General features: G+C 34.9%; 1 protein-coding gene across 2 annotated transcripts; it reads left to right on the top strand.

Annotated features, from left to right (window-relative positions):
• Positions 1–702: 702 nt before the first annotated feature.
• Positions 703–7,721, top strand: LOC113073882 (voltage-dependent calcium channel gamma-6 subunit-like). 2 transcript variants are annotated; one of them, XM_026246630.1, is made up of 6 exons: positions 756–824; positions 918–950; positions 3,576–4,341; positions 4,436–4,510; positions 5,842–5,979; positions 7,127–7,721. In XM_026246630.1, the coding sequence occupies exons 3-6, from the start codon at positions 3,945–3,947 to the stop codon at positions 7,345–7,347; spliced, it is 831 nt and encodes a 276-aa protein (XP_026102415.1). In that variant the 5' UTR covers positions 756–824; positions 918–950; positions 3,576–3,944; the 3' UTR covers positions 7,348–7,721. The 2 variants fall into 2 exon arrangements, with proteins under 2 accessions (XP_026102414.1, XP_026102415.1); XM_026246629.1 differs by lacking the exon at positions 918–950 and having other exon boundaries at positions 703–824.
• The last annotated feature ends 6,426 nt before the right edge of the window (positions 7,722–14,147 follow it).

The raw sequence follows: 14,147 nt of genomic DNA on the forward strand, positions 1-14,147 counted from the left end.
ACAATATAATTAACTCACTAACAAATAAAATAAAGTATATATAATTTAAATAAATAAATGAACACAACCTTCCATCTGGAGATGCTTTAGTGAAATTAGAAAAATACATAGGCTACATATATACATAAATAACAAATTATTAGTTTAATCTGCACAAAATCCTCAGATTAAGTTTTCTAAAACAAAATTTTGACAATTCTTCGACAGATTAAGTAAATACTTTGTTTGACCTGAATTGTTTTAGCTGGTCCGTTTAATTTTGCACCATTGTGCTGTGCAGGCAGTCTAATTCAATATTTAAAGTAAATTGCTATGCTTGAAATACTGACATTGACACTGCTTCAGAATTCCAGGCCTCATTTTCCCAGAATTACCCTCACAAACACTTATACACATACATGCTGTAACCTCAGCCTTCGAGTGGGCTTGGTGCCATGCTTTTTAATGTCATTAACAGGTGGCTTTCTAAAATAGAATCAAAAAAAAGGCTCACGCATGTATTCACACACATAGCGACGCAAGAAGATACAAACATCACGCTGGCATAGAGACGCACACTGAAATCTCTCAGACACATCAGGGCAGCCATGAAGTAACAATTGACAGAAACCGACCCAGTGCCAACGTCCCTAAACAAAATCATTGATATCATTTTGCCAGGACATGGGCGTGATCTTTTTCAGATGCATACAACCCCCCACCCCCAAATACTAGCGGTGTTCTATATCAACATCCTCCCTCTTTAAACCCCTCTTACGTACTTTCTGTCGGTCTTAGAGAAAACCCCTCTGCAAACCAGCCTACACGTATTCAACAGTCGACAGGTCAGCTGCTTGTTTGTGCTCTTGTGATTCACTGTAAAAGTTAAAGCACTGTTAAAGTACAATTAAAAGTCATAATATTTGTTTTTGTTGCAGAAAACTTTAATGTGTGTCAATCTGGAGCTTACAGTATGTGCTTTCTTTATTACTAACATACTAGGTACAATATGGTATGCTTGAACAGCAAGTCATGTTTCATGTTTTTTTCTCTATATACTTTTGCTGTTTGGCAGTTTTAGCACGTCCTGTTATTCCTCAATTGTGCTGTAGTTCACATCTGAACAATTTTGGCTATTACTTTCTGTAAATTAATAAAGCTAATGAGTTAATCAAGAGCTGCATGAAACATTTTTAGATGTATGCTGCATGTTTTATACAGAGTCTATGCTTCTGCCACAACAGCAAATTAGCTTTTGCAGCATAAAATGGTATAAAAAGGCATACATTTACAAAATACATTTACAGTTTTACATTGATACACTGTTACTATTAAAATTCAAACAATTAATTGTTTTTATTTATTTTTGTGGGTGGTGCTACAGTAAGACTGTTATTTTGAAATCAAAATCATGGGGGTTTGCTGTGACATGATTATGCTTAGCATAGAAAATTATTTTGAAAGAAGTCTCTTAATCCCACTAAGCTGCATTTATTTGCCAAAAAAAAAAAAAAATGCATTGTGAAATGCAATTTATTCCTGTGATGGCAAAGTTGAATTTACTCCAGTCTTCAGTTTCACATCCTTCAGAAATAATCTAATATGCTGATTTGCTGCTCATGAAACATTTTTTTATTTTTAATATTAATGTTGAAAAGAGGTGTGATGCTTAAGGGGATCATTCACCCAAAAATGAAAATGTGATGTTTATCTGCTTACCCCCTGGGCACACAAACAGAGATTTTTAAAACAAACCGTAATGGATGTGAATGGGAATCACAGAAAAAAACATTAAAAAAACAACAAAAACACACAGACAAACCCTAATTAAACCCTGCGGCTCATGTCGCTGCACTGACGTGTAAAGACACAAAACGAACTGAACAGTATTTATATTGTTTTTTACCTCTGATGCACTGCAATGCCTGTACTGTCTGAACCGCATGAGCGCCTCTTAAAAACACAGTGTGAGGAGTCTTCTTCTTCTTGCTTTACGGCAAATCGCAGACTTATAAGTGCATTACCGCCACCTATCTCTCAAGTGGACTACTGACACTCCTAATGGAGATTGTAGATTGTCAATTTGGGAGATAGGTGGCGGTAATGCACTAATGAGTCTGCAATCCGCCGTAAAGCTAGAAGAAGGAGCCACCTGTATAGTCCAAGGGGCAAGGAACTCGACCGGAAGTTGAAGTCGGGTGGGGGCTGCCATCTTTTAGCAGAACTTCACTTGCGTTAGCATTCCCATTGACTCCCATTCATTTTGGCGTCACTTTGACAGCGAATAACTTTACATCTGAAGCGTTTAAAGACTCTGTTTGTCCATTATTTATTTCTAAAGATACACAACAATGTATAAAGGGCTCCATTACTTTCTATGTTACATTATGGCCCCGTATTAATAGTTTTTGTAAAAAATAGGCTAACGATTGCGTCATAACCACTCGGCTCTCTGTCGCATTACCGTACAGACAGGAGGAGAAGCTCGCAGGCAATTAACTTAATATGGCGTACTGGCGTTACATTTTAAAATACTATACAAAATAATTAATCAGAATACTTACTCCTACTCACTCACGACAAAGAACTCTCCGCTCAAGCTCGCCGTCTCTGCAAGATTAACGATGGCAGTTTGCACGCACAGCTACTAGAGGATTTACATCTGGCAGACAGGTTGCTGACGTCGTCAAGCTTCGTTTGAGTCTGCGCGTCAGAAACGGAAGTGCTAAAAAACGCTAAAACTGGGCTTCATTTGTCTCAATTGAGTTCCAATGGGGTCGCTGTGTCCATTTCTTTTACTGTCTATGGTATAGTCATTTGGTTTTGTTTGTGTATGTTTATTTATTTTATTTTTTTTATCTTTTAATTGTTTGTTTTAGCCATGGTTCCCATCAACTTGCATTATATGACTAACAGACTGCAATGGTTTGTTTTAAAAATCACTGTTTGTGTCACCTACATCTTGGATGCTCTGGGGGTAAGCAGCATTTTTGGGTGAACTATCCCTTTAATATTTTTGTGTAAACCATGATACTTCTTTCAGGATTGATATAAATAATAGAGACTATAGTAGATAATGCAAATATAACAAATATAGATTATATTTACATATATATATAATATATATATAGAAATAATTTGAAACAATGTAAAAGTCCTGACTGACACATTTAATCAATTAAATTAAGACTATAATTGTAAATATAATTCTGTAGTTCAGCAAGTAGTTATGTATTCATGAAACACAAAAGATGATATTTTGAAGAATGTTGGCAACCAGAAAGTTTTGGTGGCCACTGACTTCCATTGTATGGGGAATAAATCTCAAAATATACAATTTTTGGGGTAAATTATATTTTCAACACTCTTAAGTGTTAAAAAAAAATAATAAAAAAATAATATGTTCAAAATATTGATCCAGTAATGATTCTGCAATAAACTGAATCATGACATTTGTTTTGTGACATATACTGTAGCAAATCATGGGGTAGTTGGTCAACATTTTCCTCCATTTCATAAAACCGTGATCAAACTTTGCCATCAAAGTTTGATCTACTGTTTCATCATGTTCTTCATTTTTTTTTTTTTTTTTTTAGAGTAACCACCCCAATCGCTGACTTCTTCATTTCATCATTCACATCTCCAAGCTGTATTAGCCCTCATGTCAGCACTCTTTGTGTGAATAGGCAATGCCTTCCCCTGTCCTGCAGCTCCCAGCATCCTCCAGCTGTCTATCTGGCCTTAACGCCTCCATTATTAACATCCTCTGCTGTATCTTCTTCTGACAAGTCCTATATTAGAAACACATTTGACTGGCCTAGATTGATCTTGCTCCAGCACTAACAATCTTTGTTTGTCCTCTCATCTGATTATTTTGATCTCAAACATCTAAGACTTAAATGTCCTTTCAAAAAAAGCCACTGTCTCTCATTCATTTTCTGGATCTTTGAGCTTACAAGTCAACCATGTGGTCCACATTCATCGTTCAGGATGAAGAGGTAAGGACGGTGAATGCATCTCCTGGAGTGCACAAACCTTCTGGTGGGCTGGAAGGTTTTTTGGGATCACGGAGCGGACACAAACGCAGACACAGAACACACTCCAGTTCTGGAGATGGCATTAGCGAAAGCCAAGAGGGCAAAATCAAGCTGACGTTGTTCATGGCTGTAATCGGTATCATGCTTACTGTGCTCGGGATGGGAACAGAGTTCTGGGTGGAGCTTAAACCATCCAAGAGCTTCTACAACAATCAGACGTGTCTAGTAGCACATTATGGCTTATGGAAATGCTGTACCAAGATGATCTGGGTGTCAGATATGGACCCAAAGCAGGAGATCTGTGGGCCTTTGCACTTACAGGGAGGTAAGAACTTTTTTAAAAATAAATGTCTCAACTGGAGTAGATGAATTCGGAATAATCCCTCAGATTAACATCACCTTTTTGGATCCCATTATAGAATCCAATTGCACCTTCTTTAAGTTCTACACCACTGGAGAGAACATTGTCCTATTTCAGAAAACGCCAGAAAAGGGTGAGTCATCCCACACCCCTCTCTCTATCTTTAGATCCCATTGCACTTATGAGAGTTTCTTTGCGTCATCACTGAATGCTGATGCCATATACACATTTTTCACCTAAACATGAAACGCGTATGTTGTTTGAGCAGCTCCAATTAGAACGAATGATAATATAAAGGAAATAAAATAAAGTAATGATTGGATGGTAGGTGTTTTAGTGCCATGCCTGGCCTGCTTCCTTGGCTATTTTCAAGTGTTTGCAGAGCGATATAATTTCCTATGAGAACTTAACCCAGCACAATTTAATAAAATATGTTAAAGAGATATTGGCATTATATATTATCTGATCCCAGCAATTACTGAAAATAAATTATTGAAAAATATTTGAGGTCGTTCATACCCCAACCAATACATTTTTTATTTGTTGATAAAATAAGATACTATGGTGGTTTTAAGATATGAGGGTGGTATGCAACATTTTACAATAAATTAAGGAATGAAACATCGCACAATTTTCAGTAACATTTTACAGTATGATTCCATTTGTTAAGATGAACTAACAATGAAAAATACTTATAAAGGATTTATTTATCTTAGCTTTTTAATTTCAACATTTACTAATACTGAACATTGATCAAATAAAAAGTTATGTCTATTAATATCATTTAATGGACCTGTGCTAAAATTAAGTAACAATGAACAGTTGTATTTTACAATAATTTGGTAACACTTTACTTCTTTATTTTACATGAACTAAGCATGAACAATACTTCTACAGCATTTATTTATCTAGGTTAATATTAAGTTCTACATTTACAAAAAATTGTGCTTGTTAACATTAGTTAATGCACTGTGAATTAACAATGAACTAACAATGAAAAACTGTATGAGCATTAACAAAGGTTAATAAATACTGTAATACATTTATTGTTCATTGTTTTTAATGTTAGTTAATACATTATTACCAATTTTCTAAGAACATTACCTGTATAATCATTTAAAGGTGCACTCATTAATAATGTGCTAATTAAAAGGCTTAATGAAGTTACTTTTAAGAAATGTCAATAAGATGATGTACTCTTACTGCACAAGAGTGTCTTTAAACTGACAGCAAAACAAAAAAGCTGGAAAAAAGTTGCTATAAACAGTATATAGACAAAGAAAAAGTATGAAGGCACAGCAATCAATACACATTTATGCATCTGTGTCAATATAAAGTCTAAAAACACTTGAACAAAGAAGTAAATGTAAATCAAACCTTACAGAGTGCACCTTTAAAGTAAAACATGTTCTAAATGGTATACAGCTCAGTATGTATCTGTTAAAACTCCTCTTCTCCCATCAGATCTGACAGTAGTGTCGGCCATGTTTGCTATCATTAGTCTTTTCCTGATGTTGATGGGATCTATTTGCATTATCATGGCAATAAGCAAAGGTGTTCAATTCTTCCTGAAGCCAGCCGCAGTTTGCTTCATACTGTCAGGTAACATCATTATGCTCTTAGTCAGCACCTCTAAACTAAATAATACAAATGCATTTTACATGATCATTCTTTGGAATCTACATACACTACTGTTCAAAGGTCTGGGGTCGGTAAGAGTTTAGAATATTAATGAAAGAAATCTCTAATGCTCACCAGGGCTACATTTATTTGATGTGTAAAAAAAAAAAAAGAAGAAAAGGTGAGTGACATGGCGCCACGTATGGTAACCCATTTTCAGAATCTGTGCTCTGCTTTAGTTAGTGAACACAAACCCGGAGCAGTGGGCAGCCATTTTTGCTGTGGCACCCGCGGAGCAATTGAGGGTTAAACTGATCAGAAATACAGTAAAACGGCAATATTGTAACATTATTAAATTAAAAATAACCGTGTTATATTTTTGTATATTTGAAAATTTAATTTATGACTGTGATGGTAAAGCTGAATTTGCAGCATCATTACTCCAGTTTTCAGTGTCACACGACCCTTTAGAAATTATTCTAATGTTGATTTACAGCTCAAGAAACATTTTTATAATCAATGTTAAAAACAGTTGTGCTGCTTAATATTTTTGTTGATGCCATGATGCAGTGCATGCAGGATTTGTTGATTAATAGACAGTTCAAAAGAACGGCATTTATTTAAAACTGATATATATATATATATATATATATATATATATATATATATATATATATATATGTATATATATATATTTTTTTTATATATACACTATACTATATATATATATATATATATATATATATATATATATAAATCATACTGACCACAAACGTTTGAACAGTAGAGTATACACTGATTTTTTTGTTTGTTTCTTTACAATACATATTTCAGAGTTGTTTTCCTACTATCACTTTAAATCAGACCTCTCTGCTAAATGACATTTACTGCACAAATACACACCTAACAAATGATGTAAAGACTGCTTTTATTCAGAACCCACAAGGAAATTTCATAAAATTGAAAAGAATCAACAGGCAAAAGTGCAGTATGGCACTTTGGATTAATAACATTAAGCGCAAGAAATTTGGAAAAGACAATGCACTTATTATCCATATTGCTGTTTGTATTATCGGTATTGTGTGTATACATCTGATAATATGTTTTCTTTATCTCTATCTCTCAACAGGTGTCTTAATATTCCTCTGCCTCATAGTTTTCCACCAATCAGTGCTTTCATTCTTAACAAGTGACCAATCCTTACCTCTACACCATGAATTGTCATGGTCAGTGACATGTGTAGGCTGTGCCGGGGCTCTGGTGATTGTTGCCGGGGCCTTGTTTTTGGTCCTTGTTCTTCCATACAGTCCTTGGGAAAAGTGCTTGACTAAAAAGAAGAGTGACATCTAGTGGTGTGGGGGCTGAAGTGCAGAAACCAAGGCAACATGATACTGTGCATAAATTGGCACCAGAGAGGATGCTGTTGGAAATGTAACAGGAAGTGGGCCAGACATTTTGGCAGTGTTTATGTACCATTAGAATGGAACTGTTCAGTGGTGTGATCAGCAAGCCTAAATTATAATACATATAAGCTCATAATTTTAACATAATAGCTTAATTGCTTTTTTTGTGTAAAACTCAATTCATGTGCAATATTTCATTTTTTGTTTGAACTATTCCTTTTGTTAATGTTTTTACATTATATAAGACATATGTACTCTATGACAAATATAATCTAATATTTATATGTAGTCAAATAAATCTTACATCGTTAAACTTGTATATGTTGGTGGACTTTTATATACAAATTATATATTATTATATACAAAAAGGTTCTGGGAACTAGTACATTTAACCTTTTATGAAGATTAAAATTATAATGTAAGTAAGACTATAATTGGAAACGGAAGTCTAACTACTACTGAAGCAATACTGTAGTTATGCTAAAATATCATTGTGGTATAAATGTAATTATTGACATGATTGGGTATTCAGACACAACCAAATAGAATCTGATATTGCATATTTGAAAAACAACCACTCAATTTATTTTCTTTCTTTATTTTTTTTATTTTTTTGAGTAGTGGAAAAAACTGTAGCACTGTAAATAAATAACAAATAAAGCGATGATTATTAACAGGAATATAAATGTATATGTTTTGGCTGATTTGCAAGAGTACACTGATATTTTGGAAAAAGATATGCTCTGTTTTAACCTGTGAAACATGTCATCAAATTCATAGACAGAGGGCAATTTAGTCTTTGAAATGGAACTTCAGTTACGTCATGGTGTTTCCAGTTATAATGAAAAGCTAGTTTTTGGTTTTAGCTGTGGTTTGAGTCTGGCAGCTGACAGTGCCAATGAAAAGCCCAGTTGATTCATCTCCGGTTCTGACCAGCCCTCTTCATCTGGAGGTGGTCGCTTGATGACAGCAAGAGACAAACCGAAATCAAAAGCATTAATTAAAAGCCCCAATGTCTGCTGCTGCTGCTCCTGCTGCGTCCCTTTGTGAAGACAATATTTGGTTGAGATACAACTACAGTACTTGAATATCTGGAATCTGAGGGTGCAAAAAATCTACATTTTGAGAAAATCGCCTTTAAATGTAGGAAGATTGGACCTTTCCTATCAGAGAAGACCACACAATTGCTTGTCCAAGCTCTTGTTTTCTCCAGACTCAACTATTGTAATGCTCTCTTGGTGGGCCTTCCGGCATGCATTAGTAAGCCTCTGCAACTGATCCAGAATGCAGCAGCAAGAGTGATCTTTAACAAGCCGAAGAAAGCCCATGTCACACCTCTCTTCATCAGTTTGCACTGGCTGCTAATAGCCACTCGCGTCAAATTCAAGGTACTGATTCTTCCCTTCAAGACAACCACTTGCACTTCACCAATATACTTACACTCGCTAGTTCAGACTTATGCACCCTCCAAAAGCTTGCGTTCTGCAAGTGAACGATTCCTCGTGGTGCCATCCCACAGAGACACAAAATCACTCTCACAGACATTTACCTGTACTGTTCCCAGATGGTGGAACGACCTGCCTCAATTTGAGCAGCCATTTGAGCAGTCTTTAGCCATTTTCAAAAAACATCTAAAGACATCTTTTTTCGCCAGCACCTGACCAATTAATACTAGCACTTACCTATTCTGTTTGCTCTAATTTATTTAAAATAAACAACAACAACAACAAAACACCTTGTTATGTGTACTGTGCTAGACCAAACGAGACTTGTCAAAGCAGTTGTATACTGTTGGTCTCTTGTTGGTCTGATTGCTTCTATAGTTCTCTTCATTTGTAAGTTGCTTTGTATAAAAGCGTCTGCTAAATGATTAAATGCAATGTAAATGGAATCATTGCCAGATCACAGAAGATGGAAGCAGATGATTACTGAGATTCGTAGCAGGTAAATAGCATGGGTAGGTGTATCAAACTGCCAAAGTCACGTGATTTCACTAAATGAGGCTTCGTTATGTCATTACTGTTTAAAATTTTCAGTACCATCTTCAATTCCCTTTAAAAGGAAGTTGTGCTCATCCCATGGTGGATTTTCTATTTACACAGAAAAATTAGCAAGAGCAAAGATCGAACTCATCTCCAGAGAGTTGCTTGTGCGCGAACAAATAGGAAGCCTTATTCTGATACATGCAATGGCTATCCTTTATAACATGCAGGCATTTTTATATTCATGTTGCCTGCACAATAATAATCTTTTACATTTTAATCTTTTATTGTTTCATATTTGAAAATGTTTGTGTGCTGCTGCGCGTCCCTGTGTGTAATAAGCAAAGTGAACGTGCACTGTGGACATGCCCAGAGGTACATATATATAAATATTGTGCCATTGACTTTAGACTTTAGACCAAGTTTGAGTTGGTCTATCGCTAATATCAGTTCCTCAAAATAGCGTGTCTACAATGCGCCTGAACACAGCTGTTTTTAAGACCAGGACTCCCATGGGTGCACAAATGGGTGCAAATGCATTTGCTATTTAAACAACACGTTGCAGGACGGGAAAATGCGTAGGGCTGAAACTAGCCAGGTATATGATAGGGCCCAATAACTCGCTCATTAACAGTGACTTGCTGCCACAGGTGACTTTAATTTCACATTTCAAGTATATTTTCATATTTTAAATATTTTTATATGTTTATATTTACTCTGTTTCTATTTCTATTTTGGTCATTTTCTGGTAAGATATCTATACTTTCAAATACTTTCTCCTCCACTTTTAGTTGTATAATTTTTTACTTCAGAGGTCTTATCGTACACATGCATTTTAATAAATGTACTTAAAACAAAGTTTTACATGAATGTTTTATATATATATATATATATATATAAAAGAGTTGTGAAAATATGAGTATGCATTCTTATCCTAAACCATTTTTTTTGTCCGCTGTTGATCTCTCCTGCATTAGTACACTTGTATATGTGCAGACTACACATGCACTTCAGTATTTATCAGATATGTGAAATGACATCCCAGCCGAAGCCAAGATTCTATTGCCTATTTCCGTCCACCCATTTCGGATGTTTGACATGCTCTTTTGATATACGTTACTGTGTGTGCCAATCATCGAGTGATATTCTATCAAGAATAAAACTTCAATCACCTTGCTTCATACTTTGTTTCTTTCTGTCACTGTCACACAGAAACATATGTCAAATCCTTTCAGATTTCCATCTCCCTGTTCATCCCACTCATCTCATTTCCTCCTTTCTGTTTCCTCTAAATTTAGAGCATGGCCAATCATGCTCCAGAGGACGTAAACAACACAAACATGGATTAGAAGTGTGGTTTCCCTCTTTAACAAAGCCACCCAAACCTCTCGTTAAATAGTGACCATCAGTGTAAACTAATTTTATTCACACTTATACACTGACTGACCCTAGTATGGCGTGGATGTTATACTTGAGTTCAGCTTTGGTTACATATCAGGTGTCTTTACCTTCAGTGTGACCTAGATAAATCTGCAGGCCACATAGCAACTGAATATTCTGATGAGCCACAGCTTGTTTATCTCTGGCCTATCTTTAAACTCTGCCCTTGTTGGTTTGACCTTTGAAACTCTGCGCTAAACATGGCTTACATTTTAGCACTTCTGGTTCCACATCCTGAAGATATTTTCGTGCTTAATCTATGGAATGAAATATGTCAATAATAACATCAGTGATTTTTTTTAAAAGCTTTTATGTGTCTTAAAAAAGGAGATTGCTTACAAGTGGCTAAATGGGACTACAGAGGTTATCAGGGACATTAAACTTCATCCTGAACAGGTAAACAAATCTTTTCACTAGTCCACCTTTATAGCATCAGTGTGTTGTATAATTGGCTCTTGCAAACTACATGAGACCAGGGGCAATTGTAACATTTTTTAAAATTTTCCTTAATAACTCACAGACGGCTTGAAATACACTAGTCAAGAAACAAATAGAGAAGAAACAAATATCGGTGTACAATTGATATATTTTCACTAATAAGGACAAGACTATAATATTAAATTAAATGCATGAAGCCAGAGTGTTACAGTTGCCTCCTTGGTGAGGGTGATTGTAACACGGTTTGGGGGAAATTGTAACACTGAAAGATTATTCATATTAATCCACTGTATCTCAAATGAAAGCCTATCTCAAAGTAAAATGCTGTAGTATATAATTATGTTACTTACGATTTATTTATTTATTATTATTATTATTATTTTAGATGTCAGGCATCATATGCATTATGCAGAATACTAGGCAACTATTCTAGTGGTAGCCAGAGGTGTAAACAGCCGTCCTCCCCCGGAAAGTGAACGGACTGAGGGGCCTCTCTTCCAACCTCGCACCAGGCCCCATGTTAGCTTAGGATGGCCCTGACTGGAGTATTTTTGTTTTTGGAAACTTTTACTTTTACTTCACTACATTCCAAATCACAATGTTTTTTACTCTTCTACATTTCATCAAAACATGTTGCTCCTTGTTATTCTGAACTAGAAAAATCGAAAAATGAGCCTGATAAATTGGCTCACAAATCGAGCAGATTGCAGCATTTCTCGAATCCACAACACACTGATTCAGATGATCTTGTTAGATTATCCAGTTAAACAATTCAGTGAATTCACAAGTCTGACTCAAAATGAGCCAAGAACTGGTGGTCCTCAAAGCTTGAGTGCAGGCACAACTGATGGCATTAAAAGAAAGTTACTAATGCTGAATTTTAGCATTTATTATAGTTAATTAAAATCATATTTAGGTCATGAATGTCCATTCTTTGTGAACTAAAGCTGCTGTAAAAGGGCTGTTTAAGCCCACAATATGAAATGCTTGAATGTGTCCATATTTGTATATTACCATCTGAACGCTGTAGGTTTTATTTAAAAACTAAATATAAGGTTAAAATAACACAAATGGATACCCATGCATCTCCCTGTAGCACTTTCAAATGATGTAAAATTAGTATGCTTGCATAAAGTTTTTCTTAAAATGCTAACACATTTTGCCCAATGCAATTCATATTTGGCAACAAATATTTAGTTTTTCCACATTTATATTTACTATATGAGATTCACTTTTTTTTGCACACTTAAATATCAGTAGGCTAATGATTTTGTGGGTATTTGCGTTTCTTTCTTTCTTTCTTTCTTTCTTTTTTTTTCTTTTTTTTTTGCTCCTTCCATCTAAACTTTAGACAGCAGAATAAAAATAGTGTACATTCAAAAGTGATACCTCTTGTTAAAAATGTCTGCTGAAGTGAAATGATTGTGTGCCTTTTTCACAGGCAGAGAGATGATCATACTGAGCATTTACAGATACAGTAAGTGTCAACACAAATGTCAGCTTGTTTCTGACTGGATGAATTGAGTGTTTTACAATTGCTTCTTGTTACAGTCATGTAACCTACAAGAGTCATTGCATCACTTCGCCGCCATTCATAAATCCTATGGCCATGTGGGGGTCCATTTGATATTACTATTTTATGAATACTGAAAATTCATACAACGTACTAGTCTGTTCACATACTGTTTTTCACAGCAATTTCAGATCAGTTAAGCCAGTAACTTGCAAACAAAACTCAAATTTTACCGGCTCTTCTTCATCCCTTTGGTGGATCTTTATACTGACACCTATTGGTGTGGATGCATGAAATTTTGTTGTGCTGTTATTTTTATATGTATTATTAGCTTGTTAGTGTGATATGGCATTAAAGCTTGATCCTGAACTTCTTGTCACTTTTTTTTTGTTTTATTTTGTTATTTGTGCAATAAATGTACTGGCTGTTAGCTGCTTCATATCATTTGGCCCAAAATTTCTTTTTTTTTATCCTCCCAAGAGTCGAACCTAGCCATATATTTATTCAGAGTAATATAACAGTGTTCTACTGATAACTTTCTTTCTTTGCATGAATGTTTGGGCGGATTTATGCAAATCTTCCCACATCATGACATAGACACGTGGGGGCGTGTTATAATGAGCCCTTTTAGGTAGTAGTGGTTGACTCTTATGTTTTATAAAGAATATGTCTTTGGATTTGAGACTTTAGACTTTCCAACTATACAGATCTTCTTTATGCACCAAGAGCTTGTAACACTCCAAAGAGACAGTAAAAATAATTGAAATAGCCTCATATGACCCCTTTAAGATGTGTGCTGCTGTTTGTATTTTGTGTCCATTGGTTTGGACAGGAGTGCTGTTGGTACTGATTCATATATATATATATATATATATATATATATATATATATATATATATATATATATATATATATATATATATATATATATATAAATAACGTTTCTAGTTACTTTATTCGTGTGTGTGCCTCTCCAGAAAACTTGTGTGTTTGGCTGTCTACCTAGAGAGTATTTTTAATACAAATACATGCAAATATATTTCTTTAAATAAAATAAAAATAAATTAATTTATGTATTTCTGTATGTGTTATGCTTGGATACACATTATGCACTTACCATAGTTGTTGACTGGAAAATGCCTGTTTTTCGTGTAAGAATATGCGTGTATAAAGTGTGGTGTATCAAATCTTTCCCTTGTCTTATGGGTCTTGATGAAGACCCTAACTTTGACCATCATCTGTCTTCCCAAATCCATCCACATAAGCACATAAATGTGATGCAAAAGGCAGAGCATTATGAATATATCATATATTAGATATGAATCATGCATACAAAGTTACAAATAAACATGAAAATAATATGCTGCAGTCAAA

This window comes from Carassius auratus, unplaced genomic scaffold (assembly GCF_003368295.1).
Source record: "Carassius auratus strain Wakin unplaced genomic scaffold, ASM336829v1 scaf_tig00013166, whole genome shotgun sequence".
Taxonomy (NCBI): Eukaryota; Metazoa; Chordata; class Actinopteri; order Cypriniformes; family Cyprinidae; genus Carassius; species Carassius auratus.